Source organism: Curcuma longa, unplaced genomic scaffold (assembly GCF_044706935.1).
Source record: "Curcuma longa cultivar G26 ecotype Majalengka, Jawa Barat unplaced genomic scaffold, ITB_CL_G26_1.1 contig_20999, whole genome shotgun sequence".
NCBI lineage: Eukaryota > Viridiplantae > Streptophyta > Magnoliopsida > Zingiberales > Zingiberaceae > Curcuma > Curcuma longa.
The window spans coordinates 23,558-42,492 of record NW_027431538.1 but is presented as its reverse complement, the minus strand read 5'-3'; the positions used below and the strand labels follow the sequence as shown (position 1 = coordinate 42,492).

At 33.5% G+C, this 18,935-nt stretch overlaps 2 protein-coding genes across 2 annotated transcripts; one reads left to right on the top strand and one right to left on the bottom strand.

The window, feature by feature from the left end:
• Positions 1 to 2,207: 2,207 nt before the first annotated feature.
• On the top strand, positions 2,208 to 13,367 carry LOC141817556 (auxin response factor 12-like). The gene is made up of 5 exons (XM_074705196.1): positions 2,208 to 2,359; positions 2,713 to 3,686; positions 3,755 to 3,945; positions 4,405 to 4,512; positions 13,165 to 13,367. The coding sequence occupies exons 1-4, from the start codon at positions 2,260 to 2,262 to the stop codon at positions 4,490 to 4,492; spliced, it is 1,353 nt and encodes a 450-aa protein (XP_074561297.1). The 5' UTR covers positions 2,208 to 2,259; the 3' UTR covers positions 4,493 to 4,512; positions 13,165 to 13,367.
• A 1,825-nt stretch (positions 13,368 to 15,192) lies between these two features.
• Positions 15,193 to 17,278, bottom strand: LOC141817555 (uncharacterized). Its single transcript, XM_074705195.1, has 2 exons — positions 16,970 to 17,278; positions 15,193 to 15,907 (listed from the first exon to the last, which is right to left on the bottom strand). The coding sequence occupies exons 1-2, from the start codon at positions 17,179 to 17,181 to the stop codon at positions 15,607 to 15,609; spliced, it is 513 nt and encodes a 170-aa protein (XP_074561296.1). The 5' UTR covers positions 17,182 to 17,278; the 3' UTR covers positions 15,193 to 15,606.
• Between the last annotated feature and the right edge of the window lie 1,657 nt (positions 17,279 to 18,935).

Genomic DNA, 18,935 nt, shown 5'->3' with positions numbered 1-18,935 from the left:
ATAATATAGAAAATGTTAAATTTTTTTAGTTTGGATTACGAATTAGGTGGGTCAAATACACAAGTCCATTGAGTTTTTCACTTTATTTTTAAATTTTGGAAGAATTGTTTTTTGGTCTCAACCAGCGGGTCAACCCAAGCCCATAAGCCCATTGAGTTTTTCATTTTAGTTTTAAATTTTGAAAGAAATTTTTTTCTCGACCCGTGGACCAATCCAAGCCCACCGCGGGCCGACCCGCACGGATCGTGGGCTTAGGCTGGTGGAGCCGTTTTAAAATAGATTGATAAAATTTCAATCCAACTTGTTTAAATTGTTTGACGGGGCGGGCCAACCTAATGGGTCTAACCCAAATTGACGACATTACTTATGTGTGGTTCTCTATCCATAAATTTTATAGTGAATGATATAAAAAAAATATAATGTATTTAACTGTAACAATATTCTCTACAATTTGCTCCCCAAATTGTGATTTGTCATCAACCATAGGAAAAACCATGATTGTTTTGTATATCTAATACCCTTTTTGCTACTTTGTTGAGACTTGAGAGGATTACAAACATTGCACACTTCATAAGAGTGTTAATATCTGTTAAAATACTAATTTTGCAATAGGATTCTTTAACACACTTCTCTAAAAAAAACTTCCATATTTGCTATAAAAAATGTTATAAGACTTCCTTTTCTAAAATGTTATTAGTTGTGTAGGATCGAATGGTCGACTGGATGGAGGGTAAATAGTTGGTGACCTAAATTTTTTCTTGTGATGCAAGAACGAGTCAAACATGCAGTTTTGTTTGATTGTTTGTGTTAATAATACAAGTAAAATGAAAATAAACACAACACTAACCAAGAATATTATTTGGTTTAGAGTTGTGCACTTATATCACGATCTACTGATTTTTTAGGTGAATCACTCTAAAATCTCTTTCAGGGTTAGAGAAAACCTTGTAAATGATTTCTTCTCTTGACATAAAATAAAACTGGAGGTACAAAGAGAAAACCGACTTTAGTGTGAATATAGATAAGCACAATGGAGAAAGTAAGAATAGTTTTGAAGCATGAGACCTTTTAAAGATGTGAAGCCTTGATGATTCCTAACTTTTTGAAATTGATTGGTGCACTTTAGAACAGAGTAAAAATATATATCTAGCACCTTTTTATATATGCCAACCAACCCTCAAATTGTATATAGAAAGGCTCAAACAATTATTTTATGCACACCTCCAGTCTGAAACAAAACATTCTTAATTGATTGACCATACAAAAGTATCCATTACATAGCCAATACTTAACACTTAGGCAGTTAACTAGAAAACTTTTCTAGGTGATTTCTAGTTCATCCATTTGACCAATTCCATTATTCAAGTCAGTTGAAACTAAACAGAAGCTTTTTGTTCTAACAAAAAGCTTACAGTCGATGCATGAGTCGATTGACCACTCTAGTTGATTGGAGATGCCCTTTAACTCAATTGGATCTACTTGGAATCCGAACATTAGCATTCTTCTGTTATCAAAACAAAGATTTTTCAATTGATTCCTAAGTCGATCGAACACTATAGTTGAGTAAGGAGTACCTCTAGTACTGACTAAATATCAGATATTCCAACTTTACTTGCTCAACTTTACTTGCTCAACTTTACTTGCTTTGTAGGCAACACTTGAAATTAAACTCAATCGCTCACTACAACCTGGAACATATTGCTCCTTGGTTAAGAGTTTCTATAGCCATTAGGCACATCCCAAAAGTGTAAAGCCTGAAGCACTCTTAATGTCTCACAATTCACATATTTTTCGGATCTTCAACTAACTCCATGCTCATTATCCTATAGTTCACCTCACCAGGCCTACAGTTTTCGAATGCACCAAGTTTTCCAAATTTTTTCTGTGCAATCTTTCGCCTTGACTTTGAGTTCACCTCGTTACGGACCTTTGAGCCATCATGCCAATAATCTTGCAATCATATCAAATTGACTCACCTTAGTCGAGTCACCACGCACCATGTGTACTTTACCAATCTCTATATGCTTGATGCACACTTTGTTAAATCACAATTACTAATTTAAATGTGTTGAACATTAAAACAACATCATGATTATTGCTGATCAAAATGGAGGAACCAACATTGATCATTCTAAGATATTTATTAAAGAGTGTATTATTTTTGTTTTGTTCTCTGGCTGTTGAACTGATATACCATTCTAGTAATTGCAGGTTGGATGGGATGAATCTACAGCAGGTGAGAGGCACCCAAGGGTATCGATGTGGGAAATTGAACCTTTGACAACCTTCCCCATGTATCCGTCTCTGTTTCCGCTCAGGTTCAAGCGTCCCTTGAATCATGGAGTTCCCTTTCCTAATGGTAAATTCACCTACTCCACTAGTGTATGTAACCTCCATTAATACCGAGGATGTTGAACTATGTTGCAGCCAAATTATAACTTGGTATGTTAAGTATATATTGTCACCGAGTGGGGTACCTCCCGATGTGTGGGAATGACACCCCCGGAGCGTGACATGACATGTTATCATCCTGCACTAATCTTTTAGAATTAACATATATGGCTATCATCAACGAGACCAGGCTGAGGTTTTAGCCATGAATCATGTAAAATAGGAGATTGTACCATTAATAAATTAATTGAATGCATAAAAAATGGATCATATAATTTTGATATGTTCTAATCTTAATGTGCATCTTTTCTTAAATTTCAGATACCAAGGAGGATGAGCTAAATGCTCTTAGGTGGGCACTGATTGGGGCTGGAAATCAAGGCTTTCAGTCCTCCAGCCCCCAATCACTTGGTGTGGGCTCATGGATGCAACAGAGGAATGACTCTTTGTTATTAGGGAGCAACATCAATCAGTACCAAGCTATGACTGCTACTGCTTTGGAGAGCATACAAGGGGCCAATGTTCTGAAGCAACAATTGATAGAAAATCAACAACCATTTCAGTTTATTCAACAACCACCCTCATCTAGCCATTTGCTGCCAATTCAAGATTTTCAGCTGGCTCTGCAACAGCAATGCTTCAGCTCACACACACAATGCTTATTGGAGAACCAACCAAATTCTGCACCACACCAGCATGCTCAGAAATTACCCAATGAACAGCCAAAGCATCAGGCTCAACAAGCACATGCCTGTGCAGAAACATTTCAAATGTGTACGAATCATGTACAGCAACAGTCAAGTTTGCCATCTCAAATTTATGAAAGATCAGCTTTTCCTAATTCAAACTTAGCTTTGTCATCCAATGCTCCATCAAGTTCTGTCCCGGGTATCCTAGGATCTTACCCTGAAGCAAAATCCAATATGTGGAACTCTTCCCAACTTGGTCATTCCATTAGTCAGCAGCAATTGGAATCAAAAGGAACTATGCCTCAGGTGACTCCTTTTGACACTGGACTCCTGCTTCCTTCATTTATGGAAAAAGATGATCCCAATTGTATTCAGGGTTCCCCTACTCCCCAGAGCCATCCCTTATTTGGGGTTTGCAAGGATCCTTCCTCTCTTCTCTCCATTGCAGCTCCTAACTTAACTATGAATGCAACTGTTAGTGATTCATCTAACACTGCATACGTGGCTTCAAGTATTCAAAACTCTCTTTATGGGTATTTGAATGGATCTTCCAAATTACTTCAAAATTCAGGAGAGATTGGTCCACAGTCCCAAACATTTGTTAAGGTCAGAATGACAATCCTGGTGACTGTACTATTTCATTAAGTTTGTCTCTAACATTGTTCTTCATGTAGGTCTGCAAGTCAGGCTCAGTTGGGAGATCATTGGACATATCCCGGTTCAGTAACTATGATGAACTACGTATGGAACTGGGTCATATGTTTGGCATTGAGGGTTTATTTGAAGATCCTCATAGATCAGGCTGGCAGCTTGTATTTGTTGACAGGGAGAATGATGTGCTTCTCCTTGGAGACGACCCCTGGGAGTAAGAATTCATTCCAAGCACCTTTAGTTCTCAAAACAAAAACAAAAGTAGTTATTGCATTTATCATTGACTTACTTTTTGTTTCATTTAGTATATGGCTGAGCTTGTTGATTTATCAATGGAATTTGCATGTTATGTTGAGGGTCTCCTAGAAAATATTCATCGACCACTTCAAAGATTTGATAATGTGCTTGCTTTCTATCTACCTTTGCTGCTTATCCTGTGATCTCTAGCTGTACTTAATGGAATATTCATAACGTGAAGTGATTGTCATGGTATACGTGGAATTATTTCTATAGCCAATGCCTGAAATGATATTATGGAGGAAAAACACATGTTAACAGCAAATGTGGGAGATCAACACTGTATTTCTAATAACTAAATTTGTCCACCATAAGTTTTAATTTACGCTCTTAATGTTTTATTGCTTAAATACCTTCTTGTGGCTTTAATATGCAGATCATTTGTGAATAATGTCTGGTGTATCAAAATACTTTCTCCAGATGATGTGCAACAGATGGGAAAACAAGGGTTTGAGTCCACATGATATTCCTCTTGAAGTACTAGGTATTTGAAATGATATATTGTGTAATTTAGATTAGCGCAAAATAGCTATTATGAATATTTAGTGTCTTCCATGATTGTTGATTGCCTCAGCCACATTTTCACTTTAGTCACCGATGAGCTCTTGATTGCAACATGCTTCATTCTTAAAACAGGAAAAGACATGTCATATCCATATAATTCTGAACTGGTGTGTACATAAGGAAAACGTTCTTTCTATCTATGAACAGATTGAGGAATCAGAATACTACCATTTTATGATAATTTAGTGAAAAAGTATTGTACATCTGGTTCAGATTGAGAGCTATCTTTGAGAGAAACTTCAAGTTCTCTGGCCCTCATCTTATTCTGTTGGAAATTAGTTCTCATAATTAAGTGATGGAATAAGGATATGGACAAGCTATTTTGCGAATAGACCCTCATAAAATTTTCAAATGAACTAGAGATTAATATCTAAAATTGTTCAAATGGAAAAAACTATACGATTCATTGGTTTGGACTGGCTTGATTGGGAGGAGGTAATAAGCTTGTGTATGAGCATAATCTAGAGAGCAAACACGAGTGCTAACTAGAGGATATACCAATGTTGGTTCAAATGGGACTGAAATCACATGATCTCTAAGATGCGGAAAACGAATGGACCTAAATTGAGCTAGAATAGACAAATTTAAGACCAATATTTGGAATGTCATATGAGAACTTTGCTTATGATGAATAAATCTTGCCAGACCAGTCCCAATCTGGATAAAGGAGGAGGATTGCATTAGATTGTCAACCAGTGTCAAACATAGGCAAATGTTATGTATGGATCCATTAAACTATTATACTAATATTCGAAAGAAACATGTTGCAATGTTAAACTATAACGTCTCGAGAAGGACTATTACTTTTCCAAAAGAATTTGAGTGCAATATTAAATATGTAAGAGTTCTCATACCCTAGGTTGGATAAAAAAGGGCAGCCCGGTGCACGAAGCTCCCGCCATGCGGGGTCCGGAGAAAGGATCCATTGTACGCAGCCTTACCTTGCCTTTGGCAAGAGGCTGTTTCCAGGATTTGAACCCGTGACCTCTAGGTCACATGGCAGCAACCTTACCGTTGCGCCAAGGCTCCCTTCTCATACCCTAGGTTGGATAAGAACAAATATTATAAGAATGCCAATTGGCTTGGATTTAGAACATGAAATGTATGAATGCTCACTACAAAGCAATGGAGGTACGTAATAGATTGATGACAAAAAAAAATTAATATTTTGTACTTACAAGAGAAAAAATAGGTGGGGGAGAAGACAAAAATGATAGAGAACTCAAGTTTTGAGTTTTGGTATACAAGAAAGATTTAAACAAGAAATAGAGTAGTTATTGTTATAGATAGTTCGTTAGGACGAAGTAGTAGTAGTTAGGAAGGGAGATAGTATTTTAACTCTTTAGATAGTAGTAGCAAATGAAATTGTTAATGTAATTAGTATTTATGCATTCAAATAGGATTAGATGAAGACACGAAATATAAATTTTGAAAAGACCTAAATGAGGTAGTATAAAAAATTTCAACAAATGAGATGATTCTAATTAAAGATTTAAATGAGCATATAGGAGTAAAAAATGAAGAATATGATAAGGTGCATGGAGGCTATGATTTTGAAATAAGAAAATAAAAAAGAAAAAATATATTAGATTTCACAATAACATATGAACTTATAATAGTTAATGCATTTTTTTAAGAAGAGAGAAAAACATCTAGTTACGTTTAAAAATGAGAATAATAAGTCACAAATTGATTTTTTTATGATTAAGAAGAGAAATTTTTTTATAAAGATTTCAAATTCATCCTTGGAGAAAATTTAACCATCTAACATAGGTTAGTGATATTAGATATGCGCCTCAAGCATACTATCAGTAGAAAATATACATAATTCCTAAAATCAAATGGTGGAAGTTAAAGGATGAGAAATAAAGTATCTTTAAGAAGATAGTAGAAACATAAGTATTAGGAGAAATACATGATAACTTGGCTACAATATGGGATAAAATATTAAATTTGAAAATAATGGCCAAGAGCATATTCAGTGAGTCAAGAGGATGACACTTTTAGATAAAGCATCTTGGTGGTGGAATATGGAAGTAGAGGAGAAAGTAAAAAATGAACTACCTATAAGTTATTTTTCACTTGTAATAATATAGAAAACTTTAAAAAGTATGCAATAACTAAGAAAGAGACTGAGAAAACAATGAGTAAAATCAAGAATGAAGCTTTCGAGTGCTTGTATCGACAACTTAATATAAAAGAAGAGAAAAGAGATATCTATAAAATAGCTAAAATGAGAGTGAAAAATAAGAGATCTTACACAAAGAAGATGCATTAAAAATAAATTTAATACGGTATTAATGAAGGATAATAAAATAAAGAAGTTATGGAAGAGGAACTTTCATCAACTTTTAGATCAAGGTTTAGATACTAACTTAGCTTAGGAAACTTAAGTTGGTTAGAGGAGAAATTTAAATTTTTATCGGATAATTCAAATTTTAAAAGTAGAACATACGTTTAATGGGATGCAAAATGTAAAAGCAATTGAATCAGATAATATTCCAATAAAGGTATGAAAGTGGTTAGGGAAGCAAGGTATTGAATGTGTAGCGAAGTTATTCAATTTGATATTGAAAATGAATAAAACGCCTTATCAGTAGAGGGTAAGTATTCTAGTTCTCTTATATAAAAGTAAGGAAACATACAAATTGTGTAAATTATAGTGACATTAAGCTAATGGATTATACCATGAAACTTTGAAAAAGAGTGATAAAAAAAATTAAGAAGACTGAGATTACTGAAATCAATTTGGATTCATGCTTTAAATGTTGGCAATAGAAGCTATGCATCTTGTCACATGTTTAAAAAGTATTCGAAAAAGAAACAAGATTTATATATGGTATTCATTGACTTGAAAGAATTTATAATAGAGTTTTCAGGAAAATTATATAGAGAATTTTAGAAAACCTACAGATAGTAAAAACAATAATAAAAGATAGTTGACAAAGTTGTATAAACCAGCCAAAGTCGGTCCCAAGCCCGGATGGAAAAGGGCTTGCCAGCTAGTGTGTACTTTCAGACAATGTTCAATGAATAAATTCATCAAATTATAATGTTAATGCTTGGATGTTCCTCATAAGGAACGCGTTGCAAGGGGTACGACTGTAACATTTTGGCAAGGACCGATACATCTCTATGAGAACTTGAGTGTAGTGTTAAATATGCAAGAATTTTCACACCATAAGTTGGGCAAGAATAAATATTACAAGAAATCTAATTGTCTAAGATTTGGAATATAAAATCTAGGAATACTCATGAGTAAAACAATGTAGGTAGTAGATACGATGATTAGGAAAAAAGAATTAATATTTTATGTATACAAGAGACAAAATAGGTAGGAGAGAAAGCAAAAATGATAGAGAATTCAGATTTTAAGATGTACATAGGAATGAGTAAAATAAAAAATGAAGTAGGTATTGTTGTTGATAATTTCGCTAAAGAATGAAGTAGTAATAGTAGTTAGAAAGAGATATAGGATTATAACTCTTAAGTGGTGGCGAAAAAAACTATTAATGTAATTAACATATATGCACTTCAAGTAAGGTTAAATGAACACACCAAATTTAGATTTTGAGACGACCTAGATGAAGTATTACAAAATATTCCACCAACTGAAATGATTTTAATAGGAGATCTAAATGAGTATGTAAGAAGGACAAATGAGGACTATGATAAGGTGCATGGAGTTATGGGTTTAGAATAAGAAATGAAAAAGAGAAAACTATATTGGATTTTGCGATAGCATATGACTTTATACTAGCTAATACGTTTTTTAAGAAAGAAGAACACTTGATTACGTTCAAAAGCGAGAATAATAAATTGCAAATTGACTTTCTTATGGTTAGGAAGAAGGATAGAAAGATTTATAAAAATTACAAGGTCATCCCTGAAGAAAATATAACTATCTAACGTATATTAATAGTGTTGGATATATGCCTCAAGATAATATCAATAGAAGGAAAATATGCACGACTCTTAAAATTAAGTAGTGAAAGTTAAAGAATGAGAAACAAAACATATTTAAGGAGAGGGTAAGAGTACAAGTATTAGGAGAAATATACGGTAATTTAAATACGACATGTGATAAGATGATATCAAAGTTAAAAATAGTAATCAAGAATGTATTCAGTGAGTCAAAAGACATGCACCACCAAATTAAGAATTTTGGTGGTAGAATGAGAAAATACAAGAGGAGAAAGTGAAGGAAAAACGAATAACCTATAAGGTATTATATACTTGTAAGAATGAGAAAAATCTAAAAAAAATACAGTAGTCAAGAAAGAGGCCAAGAAAGTAGTGAATGAAGTTAAGAATGAAACTTTTGAACACTTATATTGAAAATTGGATATAAAAGAAAGGGAAAGAGACATTTATAGAATAGCTAAAACAAGAGAGAGGAAGACAAGAGATCTTATTCAAATAAGATATATTAAAGATGAATGTAATAGAGTACTTGTAAACAATGAGAAAATAAAAGAGCGATGGAAGAGATATTTTCATTAACTTTTTAGTGAAGATTTAGGCGACCAACTTAACTTTAACTTAAATAATTTAAGTAGGTTAAATGAGTATAGAAATTTAAAATTTTATCGTAGAATTTAAATTTCAAAAGTAGAACAAGTTTTAAATAAGATACAAAATTGAAAAGCAATCGGATCAAATAGTATTCTGATAGAAGTATGGACGTGTCTAGGAAAATAAAATATTGAATGACTTACAAAGTTATTCAACTTGATATTAAAAATAAAAAAAATGCCCGATCAGTGAAGGGTAAGTACTGTAGCTTCCTTATATAAGAATAAATGAGATGTATAAAATTGTGCAAACTATAGGGGTATTAAACTAATAAGTCATACCATAATAAAACTTTAGGAAAGTGTAATAGAAAAAGACTAATGAAGGAGATCACAGTAATTGAAAATGATTTAGATTTATGCCTGAAAGGTCGATAATAGAACCTATATACCTTCTCAGACAACTAATTGAAAAATATCAAGAATAGAAGTAAGATTTATATATGGTATTCGTCGATCTAAAAAAAAAGTTTATGATAGAGTCCGAAGAGAAATTATATAAAGAATTTTAGAAAAGAGAAGTGTTAGTATAACATATATTAAACTAATTAAGGATATATATGATAAGAGTGAAGACTTCAGACAGATTAATCGAAGTGTTTCCTATAAAGATAGAGTTACATCAAGGATCACGCTAAGTCTCTATCTTTTTACACTAATTATGGACGAACTCACTAGACACATTCAAGATACGGTATTGCGATGCATGTTGTTTGCAAATGATATTATTTGATAAATGAAATACATGAAGAAGTAAATGCTAAACTCGAATCTTGGTGGGAAACACTAGAAGTGAAATGTTTTAGATTTAATAAAGACAAAATATATGAAATTTATGTTTAATAATATTAAGCGTAATTGGATAATTGTTAAAAATAGGAGATGATGAATTGTTTGTAATTGAGAGTTTTAAGTATGTAGGATTATTTTTGAAAAAAAATGATGGAAGGATTGAGAAAGACGTCTTATATAGAATACAAGCGAGATGGTTGAAATGGAGAGCGTTAAGTGTTCATGTAATCGTAAAGTACCTTTAAAATTTAAAAGAAAGTTTTACAAAACAACGATTAGATCCGCTATGTTATATGGAGTTGAATATTGGACTATGACTCAAACACATGAACAGAAGATGAAAGTTGCAGAGATGAGGATGTTAAGGTGGATGTGCGGACATACAAAAATGAATAAGATAAGAAATGAAAATATTAGAAAGAAAGTCGCGGTTGCACCTATTGAGAGAAAATTCCGGGAGACGTTTAAGATGATACAGACATGTACTTAGACGATCAATAAATGCTCCAGTTAAATGATGTGAAATTATGATAAATGTGCACATCAAATGAAAAAGAGATCAAAAAAGAATTGGTTAACAATAATAAAATAAGATAAAATTTATTTAAATATAAATGATCGTATAATAGGGGATAGAGTCTAATGGCGTAGAATGATCTATATAACTGATCCCACCTAGTGGGATAAAGTTTGGTTGTTGTTATTGTAGTTGACAAAGTTGTACAATGTATATAATCTGTTGGCTTTAATTGGTAATTTGCTGGCTTTAAATGGGTTTGGTGCAGTCATGCCTTTGAGATCAGATTGATCATGGTTTTGATAGTTTAGGCAAAGAGTAAATAGACGTGAGATTTTAAATTTTGTTCTTTTTAATCTTGTACAAATGCAAGGCTGAATCAAATGTTACCAATCAAATTATACAATGGAAAAGTAAAGCAAGATAGTCGATGTGAACATAATATTTTAAGGTGGTTCAAATCCCCCAACTCCTACTCTGTGGTGTACTCCACCTCCTTTGACTGTTAAGGTGAGCAACCCCTGACTACATGAAATAATTTCTCCTTTTAGGAGGAGAAATCTTGTACAGAAATGTTCTCTTCTCTTTTATAGAAAGATAGGAAATGAAAGGCGAAAGAGAAATACAAACAAAATAAGCCAAATAAACTATTTTAGAAGATTATTCTCTTGAAGGTCGTCACAAGCACTTTTGAATACTAAGAACAACGAAAACACAAGATGAGAGTTGTGTGTTGATTGTTGTTTATAGTCACTTTATAAGTCAAATTTTTGTATCAATTAATTGAAATACAAATTTTAGAACCTTATCTGCAATGATTATTTAGTCAACTTAAAATCCATTCAATCAACTCAATCTTCATTAGTGGGCTCAAATGGATAATTACTAGGCTTTTCATCCAACGGCTAAGACTTTAGTCGACTTTTACTGTTCATCAATTAACTCAACCCTCTATCTATCAACTTTAGTCTCTCTTAATTGACTCAAATAAATAATTCTTCAATTTTCTATCTCGATGACTATCTTCAACTGACTTGATCAATTTTCAATCAACTCACCTAAATAACCTTGTGACCATTTCTCATAATGACTATCTCTATTCAAGTTAATCTCTAGTCAATTGATTCAACTAGATAACCACATGACCTTTTCACTATTAATGCAGTTCCAACCGACTTTAGTCATCTTAGTTGACTCAAATTTGATAGCCATGAATCTTATCCTAATCTGTTGACTCAATTGAGACACAAAAATGGCAATGAGGTATTCAACTTAGGCTATTTCGGTTGATTGAATTAAAGTTTAGTCTACTCAAGCAAGAAGAAAATATTTCTATTGACATACAGTTGACCAACAATCAACTACTGAATCGAATCAGCTATTCAATCGACTAATAAAACCTTCAGTTAACTGAATCTGCTCTGCTTTGAGTTTATTCATCGACTTTGGCCTAAAACACCTTTTCTCTAGTCTAGTATACGCCTAAGTAGAAAATATGTACCTAAAATGGTATTCACTTGTCATCACTCATTTTCGACTTTCATGCCAATGATGCTTCTTCCTTGAGTTCTTCTTGATAAGCCTTCACTCTAGCATACCAAGCTTCCTAATCTTGACCAACCTTCATGTCCTGCTTGATTTGGGTTTTTGAGCCATCAAACTAACATCTTTATAGGCACGAGGATCTTCCTCGACACTTGTTGAATTATGAGCTTTTTACTCCACAAACTTGGAGTTCACTAGACTTCATTTGCTAAGGATCTCTTAGATTTCTACTAGTTGGACTTCTTCCACGTCTACAAAGCACCGTTGGATTTTTTTTTCTGTCAAGTTTCTAATCACTTTGACTCATTTGTTCTTCTCAACCTGCACCCTGTAATTCTTGTCAAGATCCTCCATCTACATAGTTAATAGTTTTTAGAATAACATAGTTTAAACATCAGTGAGGTCTTTTGCCAACATCAAAATTATTTATCAACTATTTGTAATGAGAGTATGACTACACCAACAGTCTCTCTTCTAATGACACGATTGCACCAACAATATGTATACTTGAGGGGGTGTCTAAACTACTTGAGGTACATTGACTATTTTAAGTGGTGCATTACCCAAACTGATGTCTTGACTACCCAAAGGGATGCCTAACAAACTCAAAGGGTGTGTAGGCTGTCCGCATTAAAATACAGATGTCAATGTAATGACAAGCTCACCATCTTAATAGAGAAAAGCCCATAAGCATCTTCAACAACATATTCAACTATACAATTCTGAACAAGATGTGGACGAATGCCCTTTTGGATTTCTTAAATAAATGAACCATATTCTATTCCCTATATAAGTTGTAGGGGATTATCTGTGTCCTTTTTGAGAAGCAAAGACCTTCAGTAGCATATCTACTGGCTATCTAGACATCATGATATTGCAAGTAATGCTCCAAGTTACACAAGAAATGAAAAAAAAAAAATGCAAGTTTATCTACTGAATGAATCAAGTCGTCCAAATAGTATCGGCATTGGTGGTATTAGTCAAAGCAAGATTTTGCCTTCATTTTTGTTTATTTTCCTATTTCTTTAAAAATGCTGGAATTGCTTAGGTACATAATTGTTTTTCCCCATCAATATCGATATCTTTTTGTATCCATCTCAGAAAATTTCATAAAATCATCTTGGTAATCGTGTCATCTTTCCAGGTTTTTGGTATGCACATTCCAAGGGGATTGTCGATGATTACCTGCACACGAGCAGATTAGACCGTCACAAAATATTCTTAGGAACATTCTCTCCCTATAACGTAGTTATGGTTTCCTAATTGTAATCTGGTAAAAACTTAGATAATATAATTATGATCTGAAGTTTGAGCTTTGGGAGTTGTAATATTATTTTGCTTGCAGACTAAGATGCTATTAGTAATTTATCGTATGCTTACCATTTTATGTTTACTGTTATATTGATAAACTCTGCAAAATGTTATTGGTAGTTACCTGATTTTGTCCCTTTATAGCTCTGCTGAAATTTTGTTGATAAATTCTGAAATGTTACAATAATCGACAGCGCCATTTTATTTGTCTGTTGAAGTAATATTGATAAAGTTCCATTCAGGTACGGCAGCAAATGAGTAAAGCTTAATCAAAGTTTTGTGGTGTTAAGATTTAAGGTTTAAGATTTATGGTGTTATTCAATCTTATTTAATAAGATAATTAAGTTGTGGTTAAAATGAATTAAGTTGTTGAAATGATAGATAAGTTTGGTATTATTTTTTTTTTGAGCTTGAATTTATTTGTTTAGATCTTATGTAGTATTTAATTTGAGCTTATTTGATTGATTAAAAAATTTGATATATATAAGTGCGATATTTTTACTGACTAGTATCCGATCATCTAATTTATTAGGACTTCATCTCTATTAAAAATTCTATCCACGACCTTCTTAGACTTCATCTTTGTCAAGAATATGGTCTTTCATCTTTTTAGACTTCCATGCCTAGCACTCAATCTCCCTGAACTGTTGGGACTTCATCTCTATCAAGAATTCAATCCTTTGATCTTTTTGAACTTTTTTATCTAGCATGTAATTTTCTTGACCTACTAGGATTTTATCTCACTAAGTATCTGATGTCAATCTGTTTAGATTTTCATTTGCAATTTATATGTCAAACTTCTTACACCTACACACTTGACACATCATATGAGATCACTAAATATGGTCCAAACATCAAAATTGCATGAAATATTTGGAGCATGATGACACCAACAAATACACATGAGATTTTAACCCTTTTTGTATTTTGATAATACGACTTATTGTTTAGAATAAATTTTTCTAATAAAACTAACCAGTTTTATCAACAAACTAAAAACTCTAAAAAACTAAAAATGACATTTAAAAAAAACTCGTCCAAAAAATATGGTAAAACATTATTGAATATTTCAATATACCCCTCAAGTTGGTGCACAAATGTCATACATGCCCAACTTATCTAAATAATTTAAGAGAATCTGATTAGATACTCTTTTGGTAAAGATTTCATCTCATTTTCCCTTAGTAAAGAATCTATCTATCTTGACATGCTTTATACGATCATGTTTAAATAGATTATGGACTATATATCATTTGCTGCTTTGTTATCATAACATAGTTGAATTGATTTTTCTAAAGACTAGCTGAGGTCTAGTAAGAGAAATTTCAACTACAATGTTTCACACATTCCTAAGGTCATCCCTTGTACTCAACTTTTGCACTAGAATATGTAACGACATTTTGTTTCTTGCTCCATGTGGCTAATTAAGTTCTCCCTTATAAAGGTAAAGTTTCCTAAAGTTGATCGTGTCTATCGTGCCTGACCTAATCAACATTTATATATACTTCAATATTTTACTACTTTATGTTTTTAGTGAACAAAATTCTTTTTCTTAGAGTTGATTTTAAATACCTCAAAATACAAATGACTACATTCATATGTTACTCACCAAGATTACGTATAAACTAATTAACTATACTAAGAACATAAGCGAGATGTGCAAGCTAAGTATATTAATCTTCCAATAAATCTTTAATATCTCCCTCTTGACCTGCTACTCCATTTGGAACTCCTCTACTAAAATATTAATTGGTTTGCAAGTTAACATATCAATTTTATATAGTAAATCAATGGCATACTCTCGTATAAACAAAAATCCTTTAAAACACTATTTTAAAAGACCTAAATTTTTTATGTCAAATTTCTTAGACAAATACTCTTGCAAAGCCTTTATTTCTTTTGGATTTGTACAATCATATCATCCACATATAGAATAAATGCAGTAATTTTCTATCCCACATCCACACGTTGCCCATGCTAAGCTCTACAAATCTTCATGTTGCAGCTGTCCAGTAGTCGTGTTATTGACAAACGTTCTCTAGGAAACATAACGAATTGAACCTGGAAGAGGAGGATTACATCGGCTATATGTACAAACAATCATCCAAAAGCATAAGATTAGCCGGGGGAGAATTACATGCAATGTAAGCCTGGGTGATTGTTGGGTGCTGTGCAGTCTTTCACAAAATGCTACTACAGGCTTCTTGCATTCTGAACATTGGAACAGGTAAGCTGGTGTCAGTATTATTATGATCAAGGTTAGTTCTTGGAACTCTTAGGCAAGCAAAAAGGTTTGGCCTGAGAGAGCGCTGTTAGATCTCTGAGGGTACATAGGAGGCTTGTGACCTGCAAAGCTGTGTCTCCTGGCATTTACCAGTGAAGAAGCCTTCTTCGTGATGGCTCTGGATTTAGGTGAGAGTGCTATGTGGCAATCCAAGTTTCCACCGTAGCTCTTGCAGAGCTTGAGCCTTTTTTTGAATGACCTATCGGGCTTGGCTAGGTCTTCCAAGCTCCCCACATTGGCAAGAGATGTGAAGGACTGTGATTTCCCGTCATAATGCTTTGATAGTCCTCTCCTATAATTCAGAAAATGAATAAATACTTGAGAAGAAAACAAAATGCTGAAATGGTGATTCAAAATCATCATGAGTTGAGTTCTCATTATGAAGCTATGAGGACAGGACATGTTAGATGGTATTAAAAGTTGGTACACCTCATGGCTTATATGGTAGGACCAATTTCTCACATATTAGGAGACAATCTAAGTGGAAATATGCATCTCGAGTATAGAGATGAAGAGAAAGAACAAACCAAAACAGATTGAATCTTAGCATTTCTTTAGAGAAAAAGATTCTCAGCTTGCAAGAGTAGGAGCTTAGGAAGAAATAAGCAAAGCGTAGGCTACACTTGGGCATCTTCCTGAGGCTCTGCAAGATGTTGTGGATTTTGTTTTCTCCCATCAACATGGTTTTCAACCACGTTGAGTGGAGTATTTTGATGTTTGATTTTCTTCAAGGATTGTCAGTGAAGTTGTACCTTTATCCTGTACTATTGTGGATTGTCAAATATTGAATTCTTTTCCTCTTGCGGGCATAACCATATAGTGGGTAAACCGCGCAAATCGTGTTTATTGGTGCAATTTTCTTCTCAAATTGTGCAAGCTCTTGAAATTTAATTTTTGCCTGAGAACGGTCTTACCAACAAATATTTCCAACATTTACAATTGGAGCAATCATGATTTTTGTGCATTCTAGGTGCTTGTGAATCTCGTCATGTGTGAAATTTCCTACGTGAAATTTCTTAAGCCACAATAAATTTTTAATGGCAAAACCAACTTTGAGTTGTTGAAGATGAATTTGAAGATTCATTGATAATGATTTTTCAAAAAGCTTCGTCGGGGAAGGATACACTATGATCACTACCAAGACTCTGAAGGAAATCAACCTAAAGGTTTCTTCTACAATTTGATTAAGCTGATCTACTGATGTTCAGTTCAACACTACTTATGAGGGGCTAACATTTATTTATTCGTCAAGTTGAGAAGAAAACCTAAATGAACTCGACAAGTTACTGATTCATCAAACCAGATAACAATTCAATTCTCTTTTGAACTAGGTTTTAGGGCGAGAAAAACTTACTTGACGGGAAGCAAGGGCAAGAGCGCAGACATCTCAAAAAGGGGCCCCTCTTCCGACGGCGGCCCCGTGGAATTCGCGGACGACGAGTCATCCTCCTCGTCCTCGTCGCCGTCGCTGTAGAAGGAAGAGACGGAGGAGGATTGCAGGTCTTCGGGCTCCTCGGCGGCACCGCCGCGGGCGCTCTGCGGCAGGAAATCAGAAGGCAGATCCATGGCCGGACGATCAGTTGGGAATCGAAAATGGCAGCTCGGGAGTGAAGAAGAAGAAGAAGAAGAAGGTGGTTGAAGAGAGGGGCGGAGGGGCCTGATGAGGAAGGATTTAAGAAGACGATGATGACGAGGTGAGGTGAGGTGAGGTGAGGTGAGGTGGTGGGGATAACCGCAAGCGAGGACTGAAAGAAAGAGAGGTTGAGGAGGTGGAGGAGACGTCGGTAGGCGCTCTTCTTCTTCTGCAGATTGAGATTGAGGCTGTCGCCTATCGTCCGTACTGGCGATTCATCACTCATCTCATTCATGGGATGTGGATAAGAACTACACATCCTTCCCACATAAGACCAATTGATAACCATTTAATAAAAAATACTTATTTCCTTTTAAAAATTAAAATATAAAAAAGAAAACTTCGAGAAAAAGAAACATCTCTTTAAGAAAACGTTCCTTCAACATTATGGCGGCAAAAAAAAAAAACGATGTCAATTTTTATTAATTATTCAAAGAGCATCTCATATAATATTTTATATCTAACTCTAGTTATGAATTACATATAATTTTATTAATACATATATTATATTAGTTATTAATTATAATTATTATAATATAGTATTGATTTATTGAATAAAATAAATCATATATTTATTATAATAATTATGAATCATAATTAATATATGTACATATATATTGCAATAGTTAGAATTATAAAAAATTAAATTTAGATAATAAAAAAATATTAAGAAGTTATTTTGATGATTAATAAAAAAAACTATTTTTTTAGTGATTCTAATGAAAATGGATGGTGATTTGATTTTTGTCCATTCATATGATAGCAATGGTTTTAGTTTATAAAATTTCAAATAAAAAAGATAAAGAATGTATTTGGTTTGGTTTTGAATTATGGATTCAAATTGGCGTTGAATAAACTTGATTGATGTAGATATCCAAATCTTATCTTTACCAGGAAAGCGTGGATTCCGTGGCGTCTGAAATGGAAGACTCGACTGATTCTTTGTGGTCGGCGAGTGAAATGGTCCCCTGATGGGAGTTGCATGGATTTGTTTAACAGGGGATATATATATATATATATATATATATTTATTAAAATTATTGTCAAAAAAATTATTATTATTATATAGGTTAGCGTTGATGAAATTATTGTCAAAATTATTATTATTGTAATACTTGTGAGGAACAGAAATATAATCAAAATGTATTTGATAATTAATTTAAGCTTGTTCTTCTTATCTCAAGTAAAAAATTTACATATCACACCTCGTGTAATAGTTGATTTTGAAGACTCAGGTCCAAGCGATAATATACCACTTCTTCAATAAAAAATAGAATCTGTCAATTCAGTACTGATCTCATACGATCGATCCCACGACGATTTATAAGGATATAAATCGAGAAACTGTAATTGACCACTATGGGAAGGACATTACCTCAGCTTTAACAAGATTCGACTCTTGTCCACTTCAATAAGTCTGTCCCATAGCAACCAACTCAATCATGCCTCGGGAGACAAGCGGTAGTGTACCAAGCAAGTATAAGAGATTGTGTTAGCTCATGAATAATTAAAAACATAGCATTTTATTGAGAGATTGTTGAAGCATGTGGATCAACAGGGCATTCGATAGAGAGGGGATGAATACCATTTGTGTATGCAAAAGTAAAAGGAAAAAAAAAACAAACATAAGCATTTATATGGTTCGGCAACCTCAAATTTCTACTTCATAACCTATGATCTTGATGGA